Genomic DNA, 8,295 nt, shown 5'->3' with positions numbered 1-8,295 from the left:
GCTCAAGCGAGTCTCCTGCCTCAGCCTCCCAAGTAGCTGGAACCACAGGCACCCGCCACAACGCCCAGCTATTTTTTGGTTGCAGCCGTCATCGCTGTCTGGTGGGCCCAGGCTGGATCCGAACCCACCACCTTGGGTGTACGTGGCTGGTGCCTTAGCCACTTGAGCCACATGCACTGAGGCTTTCTTTTCTCTTTTCCCTCTCCTTTCCTCTCCTCTCCTCCCCTTTTCTCCCCTCCCCTCCTCTCCTCTCTTTCCCTCCCTCCCTCCTCTTTTCTTTCTTCCCTTCCTCCCTCCCTCCCTTCCTGCCTTTCTTCCTGTCTTCCTTCCTTCCCTCCTTCTTTCTTTCTCTTTTGTTTTGGCAGGTTCTTGCTCTGTCACTCAGGCTGGAGTGCAGTGGTATCTCCTAGCCCTCAAAGTCCTGGGCTTAAGTGATCCTCCTGCCTTGTTCTCCAGGCTAACCAGAACCACAGCAAAGTGCTACCCCACCAGGCCCTTTTTTATTAATAGATAGAGTTTTGAACTGCTAGCCTCAAATAATCCTCCCATCTTGGTCTCCCAGAGCCTCCATGTCCTGCCTTTAAAACAATTTTGATTGAAAAAAATCTAGAACAGCACTCATAACTCAGTGGGTAGGGCGCCGGCCACATACACCGAGGCTGGCGGGTTTGAACCCAGCCTGCTAAAACAACAATGATGACTACAACAGAAAGATACCCAGGCATTGTGGTGGGCGCCTATAGTCCCAGCTACTTGGGAGGCTGATGCTTAAGCGCAAGAGTTGGAGGTTGCTGTGAGCTGTGACATCATGGCACTATACTCAAGGCGACAGCTTGAGACTCTGTCTCAAAATAAATAAATAAATAAATTAAATAAAAAGAAAAATATACATAGGAATAAAAGTCTGTCTTTCTCCCTTCTTACTTAATTTACTTAAAGTATACTGTTTGGGCTCACAAATCATAACACAAAATTGTTCTGATGTTAAATGTCACATATTTGTATTTCACAAGTATTTTGCTGAAGATGTATTTGGAAAACATTTTAGGGAGAGTTGCTCATTCTTCACCATGGAATTTCTAGCATTAGGAATTTCTAGCTAAATTAGCAAAGCTATTTGGATTATTAGACATAAACTATTTCAGAACTGCCTGTAATAATAAAGTGGTTAGATAGATCAATGGCAATAGTCTTATGTTTGATTTTGCATTTGGGTTCCCAATTATCAGTGTGGAGCACTGAGAAAACTCAGAGAAAAAACTTCACTTATTTTCAAATCATTTCTTTGTTCCATATCACACCCTGCACCAGGCAGTGCTTGGTGTATGCCTTCCACATAGTTTCTGTCCCAGTCATCATTGCTTACATGATTATATAATAATGATGACAACAAAAAGGTAATTACTTTGCCTGACATCTGTTTTATTTTTCTGCTTAGCAACTAACTTTTCCTATCACTATTTTTCTTTCGATTAGACACAAACAACACAGCATGGTTCTTGTTCCTATCAACACACCTGGAGTAGAAATAATAAGACCTTTGTCAGTTTTTGGCTATATGGGTAAGTACTCAGTAAATATCCCCATGCATTAGCAAGCAAGAAGATTAAAATATGCATTAACATTGCAGGGAATAGATAGCATTTTAATACAGGGTGGACATAAAGTTCATGTGCAATTTAAAATAGTTTGACATAGTAAATTACACACAAACCTTACGTCCACCCTGCATATGAGATGTATTCTTAGAAATCTCTTTGGCTCTGACAACTGTCTTAATATAAATGCCAGAGGAGTTCAGAATGGAACAAATAAAACTAAACTTTTGTTTAGTTTTCAGGAAAGGACAGATTGTAAGAAACAATAACTCCACCAGTCTTGTCTCTGTCATCCATGAGAATGAATTAATGAGAGAGACACAGATAAATTAAATCTAGGTAATCCACAGTGACATTTATTTTTATCTCCAAGTTTAGCTTTCATGATCTATAAGAACTGTTAATAAGCAATGAGTTTTGACTTACTTGAGTACAGACTTTTCCTTCCTTCTGCCCTTGAGTGGAATTTCTGAGAAGCAGGATTCTTTTCTTTCCTGCACCTGCTTTGGGCACATCTGTTATGTCCATGCTGTTCAGGTCACCCACTCAGCAAGTACCATGTTTCCCCCAAAATAAGACACTGTCTTATATTTATTTTTTCTCAAGAAGACACACTAGGGCTTATTTTCAAGGGATGTCTTATTTTTATTAAGTACAATACAACCATCTACATTTATTCAAATACAGTTAAGTTATCTTCTTCTGGAACCTGACAGGGGGAGCCAACCTTGTTGGTGGGGCTGGCGCTAGTGATGCGTACACTCCTTTCCCCTAGCTGTACACCCACGCGATAGGATACCTGCAACCGCAGTTACTACATGCACACCCGTGCAAGTGGGAATGGCTCGGAAAAAGGAGCTGTGGCAGATAAAAGGTATTCCAGTCTTCCTTACCACTCCATGCTAAAATGCATGGTGTGACTATACAGATAGGCCGCATAGCCACATCCATCACTAGGTCTTATTATCGGGGTAGGGTTTATATTTAACAAATGCATAGAAATCCTGCTAGGGCTTATTTTGGGGGTAGGTCTTATTTTCGGGGAAACATGGTCTTTATTGAGCACGGAGTTCTACTAGGTATTAGAATGCATTAGAAAACACAGTCAACTAAGATCCTTGCCTTTGAGGAGATTACAAGAAGACAGGAAATAACTATGAACACATAGAGTTGATGAGTAAATTATATAGAATGTTAGCAGGTGGTAAATACTTTGGAAAAATTGATTGAACTTGAAGTTCTGTGGTGACTCAGGTTTCCCCTATATAATTTAATACAGCTAATAAATACATTCAAGTGGAAAACAGAAGACTTGTAGTTTTATAGAACATTTGACATCCTCACCTTCTGTAGGATGCAGCTGTAGGATGGGCCCACAAATTAAGCTTAGGTGGCAAGATGGTATAAACAAGCTCACTGGGAACTAACTGCACATGAGAAATTGTTGGCTTGTAGAGCTATAGCCTGAAAGACACCAAAAGTGTATTTAAAATATACTTCAGGCTCGGCGCCTATAGCTCAACCGGCTAAGGCGCCAGCCACGTACACCTAAGGTGGCGGGTTCAAATCCCCAGCCCGGACCCGCCAAACAACAATGACGGCTGCAACCAAAAAATAGCCGGGCGTTGTGGCGGGCGCCTGTGGTCCCAGCTACTTGGGAGGCGGAGGCAGGAGACTCGCTTGAGCCCAGGAGTTGGAGGTTGCTGTGAGCTGTAATGCCACGGCACTCTACCCAGGGGGACAGCTTAAGGCTCTGTCTCAAAAAATAAATAAATAAATAAATAAAAATAAAAAAATAAAATATACTTCAGCTGCAAATAGAATCCATTGCAGAGACTACATTTGAATTTTCAGTATGAAAAATCTCCCAGCACCTCTCCAATGCCCTATGTCCAAGGCCAAAAGAAACAGTGTGGAGAAAGTTGATTATTAATATCTATTCTGGCAGGAAAAGGGTGTAGAGTCAGCATGAGATTATCTCTAGAACTTGGCAAGGAAGAGGAAGGATAATACAAAGATGTAAATGTGAATGTGTTCCCAGTCTCAGTGATTCAAATTTGCAGGAGGCAAACCCACAGTAGAACAAGTACAGACTGGGCGTGAACCTTCCGATTGCTGAGTAGTCACTAACTCCAAACCTCCTCTGTCACTTCAGGCAGGCCCTGTGCAGCGTCAGGCTGGAAAATGAGGACTCGGATTTATACCACTTACTTTCAAGTTTTTAAACATTGAAACTTTTTTTTCTTTGAGCAAAATCTTTTCCTAAGCAAAACTTTTTTTGGAATCCCATATATAAAATATTTCAAAGAAGTAATAATAAAACAATAATAAAATGGTATGGGGTGGGCAGTGCCTGTGGCTCAGTGAGTAGGGCACCAGCCCCATATACCAAGGGTGGCAGGTTCAAACCTGGCCCCAGCTAAAGTGCAACCAAAAAATAATTGGGCGTTGTGGTGGGTATCTGTAGTCCCAGCTACTCAGGAGGCTGAGGCAAGAGAATCGCCTAAGCCCAGGAATTGGAGGTTGCTGTGAGCTGTGATGCCACAGCACTCTACTGAGGGTGACTAAGTAGACTCTGTCTCTACCAAAATAAGAAAAAAAGGTCTGGATGGAGCTGTGGAGCCCAGTCTTTCTTTTTCATAGCTCTACAACTTAAGAGAATGAATTAGAAAGCCCCTGGATCAAATGATTTGTAAGATCTCTCTAACTTGAAGAGTTGATGAGTTTTCTGGGCTGCTAGGGGGTTCTGGGCTCAGGTCTACCCAGGACTGTTCATGAAAAGGGAGTCATTTAAATCTCACTTTCTTTGACTAATTATACTTTGGCCGATTAACTAATGTCTCAGATTGCTCTTCTGAGAAGAACTTGAATCTACTTTGGCAGATTAATTAATGTCTCAGATTGCTCTTTAAAATTTTATTTTCTATTTTATAGACTATTTGCATGGAGGACATTTTGAGATCCATTTTAATCAAGTACGAGTTCCTGCCACCAATTTAATACTAGGTGAGATAAATTTGGATAAATGATTCTCCAGTATTGCATAATAGTATTTTTAGGACTAACTCTGGGAAAGATATGCAGTCTACCTTAACTTAGACAATTTCCTTTCTTTTTGCTTTGTTTATCAAGGAAAAGTTTTCCACTTGATGGAGTTTCCCAGGTGGAATGGTACGGCTTTTTTCAAGCATTGGATGTGGCTTTGTAATCACATCCATTGAAAAAATTGGCTAACTATAATGCAATTCAGAGCAACATGCTTTTTCCTAAAACAGAATCTTTAGGCCTCTATTTGTTCTAAGAAAGCCTCAGTACTTTTTGAAGTCAAGTCTTATATACAAGGTAGAAGCATAAATAACTTGAACACTATATGCCCGAAATCACTCTATCCTCTTGCTCATGGAAATCCTACGCAAACCTCAGTGAACCTCTCAGAAATGATTTTGTTTCTCACCCCATTTACACCCCAAGCCACTGACCCTGCAGGCTCTAAACTTATAATGGTGAACAGAAAATCTTTCTCTTCTGCATTTTTTGTTTCTTTCAATAGCCCATATCCTTGCCCCCTCTTTTGGGTTCTAAATTCTCAGTGTTGGGACTGTATCTTATCCACCCTTGTATCTATTGGCACTAATAAAGTAGCTCAAGAGATAGTGCTTTCCTTAGATTGAAATATTTAATGAGGGTGGTTTTTAAAGCAGAAATAACTTCATTATAAAGCTGACTCTTTTTTCACCAGAATGACATTTTTATTGAGGGCAGCTCATCATTTGCCCACGATATGTATGGATAAGGAAAGGAATGTGTTGGACCCTTTTCAGGTTCCCCTTTTTTTCTTACAGGTGAAGGTAGGGGATTTGAAATTTCCCAAGGCCGCCTGGGACCTGGCAGAATCCACCACTGTATGAGAACAGTTGGTTTAGCGGAACGTGCTTTGCAGATCATGTGTGAACGGGCATCACAAAGAGTAGCCTTTCAGAAGAAACTGTATGCACACGTAAGGATGATCACTTACTGGGATTTCTACAGCCCAGTGTACCACACTAACCTTGGTCAGGAACACTACATAGTGAAAGTTTTCCTCTACATGAACAAAGTGATTATTTCCAAAAAGCATACTTATATCTATATTTAAATATGATTATTTTAGCCAGGCACGGTGGTTCATGCCTATAATCCCAGCATTCTGGGAGGCCAAGGCAAGTGGATTGCTTGAGCTCAGGAATTTGTGACCAGCCTGAGCAAGAGCAAGATCCCGTCTCTACTAAAATCAGAAAAGTAAACTGGGCATTGTGATGGGTTCCTGTAGTCCCAGCTACTCGGAGGCTGAGGCAAGAGAATCATGTCAACCCAAGAGTTTGAGGTTGCTGTGAGCTGTGACACCATAGCACTCTACCCAGGATGACAGAGTAAGACTCTGTCTCAAATAAATAAATAAATAGGAGCATAGTCTGATGAGAGGGATTTATCTTCGTGAAAAGTGAAATAACTTCGAAAGTGCTTCAACACCTCAGCACAGAAGAGTATGGATACGTTCTTCACTTCACCTTTCTCAGATTCTCATTCTCTAGACAGCCCGGTGCATTAGAGCTCTCTGTGGACGTGAAGAGGCTGTCATAAGGAAGAGGGATTTGCCTTGTCTTTGGTTTCCTAAAAGAAACTAGGAAAGATAAGTATAAAGATACAGGAGGAGATTTAAAGAAGGAACGGACTGCCTCAGGAGGACTTGAGTTCCCTATCACTGGAGAACTCCAAGTACAAATGGGACCAGAATGGGATGTTCATGACTTTTTAAATTTTGATCTATAAATTATATACTACCAAGTCTGTTGTTTACAAAACACTATAAATATAGTGCCATAGAATCAAAATTAGGAAATATTGATTGAGAGAAAAAAGAAGTATCATTTCAGAATTCTTTGGAAAACCTTTTACAGCAAGATGGGATACCCAAATCATCTACCTTCTAAATTTTAAGAATTCAAGAAAGGCTGGGAACAGGGGCTCACACTTGTAATCCCAGCACTTTGGGAGGCCAAGGCAGGAGCATCACTGGAGACCAGGAGTTTGAGACCAGACTGAATAACATAGCAAGACCCTGTTTTTAGGAAAACTTTAAAAAATAGCTGGCTATGGTGGCATGCACCTGTCGTCCTAGCTACTCAGGAGACTGAGGCAGGGGGATGGTTTGAGCCCAAGAGTTCAAGGTTACAGTGAGCTGTGATAATGTCCCTACATTCTAGCCTGGGTGACAGTATTTATTTAGTGTAGTATTTATTTATTTGTGTCAAATAAATAAATGAGTGAGTGAATGAAAGAATGAAGCAAGAACAATTGTTATTAAGCATTTACTATTTATTGTTGCTAACATGTTAGTGTTAAGTCAAACTTGTGATAGGTCCGCGTTCATGTTTGTTGGACGTGTCTATTTTAGCACATCGGTCTCCTCGTAAAGTATATTTATGGCCATCTTGTAAAATTTTGGAGTGTATCTTTTACCTTAAATTCTTTTAAGCTTGCTTTTAGTGAAGTGTTATTCAGCATATATGTGATTTATTTGCATTATTGGTTTTGTGAACAATACAGCCTGCCTCATGACACCACACCTGGGGCTGATTTGTGGAGAACCCCTTTAGTATACAGTGAGGGCAAAGGTTCTGCTGTTGGGTGGGAGGAGGTAAGACTGTGTGACCTTGTAGGGCCATGGATACATCCCTGCTGTTCCTGAAAAGGGACTGGAGGGCTGCTCATGGCACCCATCATTCCTTCTTCCCCTCTTGGGTCAAGTTTGTCACGCAGACTCTAGAGTAGGATGATGTGCAGACATGGTACATTGGATAGACAGACATCTTGAATGCAAAAAAAGTACTCTGCCTGGGTGCTGCTTTCATGCATGTTAGTTTAATATGTACTAGAGAGACATTTCCCTCCGCCCTTTAATGTGTCATACAGAGCAAGTCTGGGCTTTTTAAAAACTTGCCTTTCTTCACTGGAAACTTCTCAGATCTGGCACAAATGAAATGATCTGGCAGAAACAGAAAGAGATGTATGAGCATGTCATAAACAAAAATGTGAGCCAGGGTTTTTTTCTAATTTGTGAAAGGAATATTCCATTTCCCTGAATTTGGAGAATCCTTCCAGCTGCCTTCTAAATTTTTCCAGGCTGTAAAGCACAAATTTCTCAGTCAATGTTCTGCCTTAGTAATTTGGCGGCTCCCTAGAACATTGAGTTTCTAATCACTGAATGCTTTTCAGCAAAATCTAGGGATCCTTAGAGACCCAGCTGAGAATGTCCTTTATTTTAAAGTGGATAAGTAAATGCATTTGGAATCTGTTCATGAAGTTAAAACCAGTTTTACAGCCATCAAAAAATATTCATTGACTGCTGTCAGCTTGTTTGAAATTGTTAACTCTGAGTTTTAACCTCTAAGGCAGTGTCATTCAATAGAAATATGCTGTGAGCCACCATGTAATTTTAAATTTGCTAATAGCAACATTTAAAAAAAAGAAAAAGAAACAGATGAAGTTAATTTTAATAATGTATTTTATTTAACCCAATAGATACAAAATGTCATCATTTGAACGTAAAATCAATATAAAGGCTCGGCGCCTGTGGCTCAACCGGCTAAGGCGCCAGCCATGTATACCTGAGGTGGCGGGTTCGAATCCCCAGCCCGGACCCGCCAAACAACAATGA

General features: G+C 40.7%; 1 protein-coding gene across 1 annotated transcript in view; it reads left to right on the top strand.

Moving 5' to 3' along the window:
* ACAD11 (acyl-CoA dehydrogenase family member 11) overlaps window positions 1–8,295 on the top strand; it is an 82,484-nt gene that overhangs the window by 63,133 nt on the left and 11,056 nt on the right. The window contains exons 15-17 of the mRNA XM_023513069.1: window positions 1,477–1,562; window positions 4,533–4,604; window positions 5,441–5,595. Of these exons, the coding sequence (XP_023368837.1) occupies window positions 1,477–1,562; window positions 4,533–4,604; window positions 5,441–5,595 (313 nt within the window). The remainder of the gene's footprint in view (window positions 1–1,476; window positions 1,563–4,532; window positions 4,605–5,440; window positions 5,596–8,295) is intronic.

The sequence above is a fragment of the Otolemur garnettii genome, unplaced genomic scaffold, assembly GCF_000181295.1.
Source record: "Otolemur garnettii isolate 467f Iridium unplaced genomic scaffold, OtoGar3 scaffold00032, whole genome shotgun sequence".
Classification (NCBI taxonomy): domain Eukaryota; kingdom Metazoa; phylum Chordata; class Mammalia; order Primates; family Galagidae; genus Otolemur; species Otolemur garnettii.
This window is presented reverse-complemented; position numbering and strand designations above follow the sequence as displayed.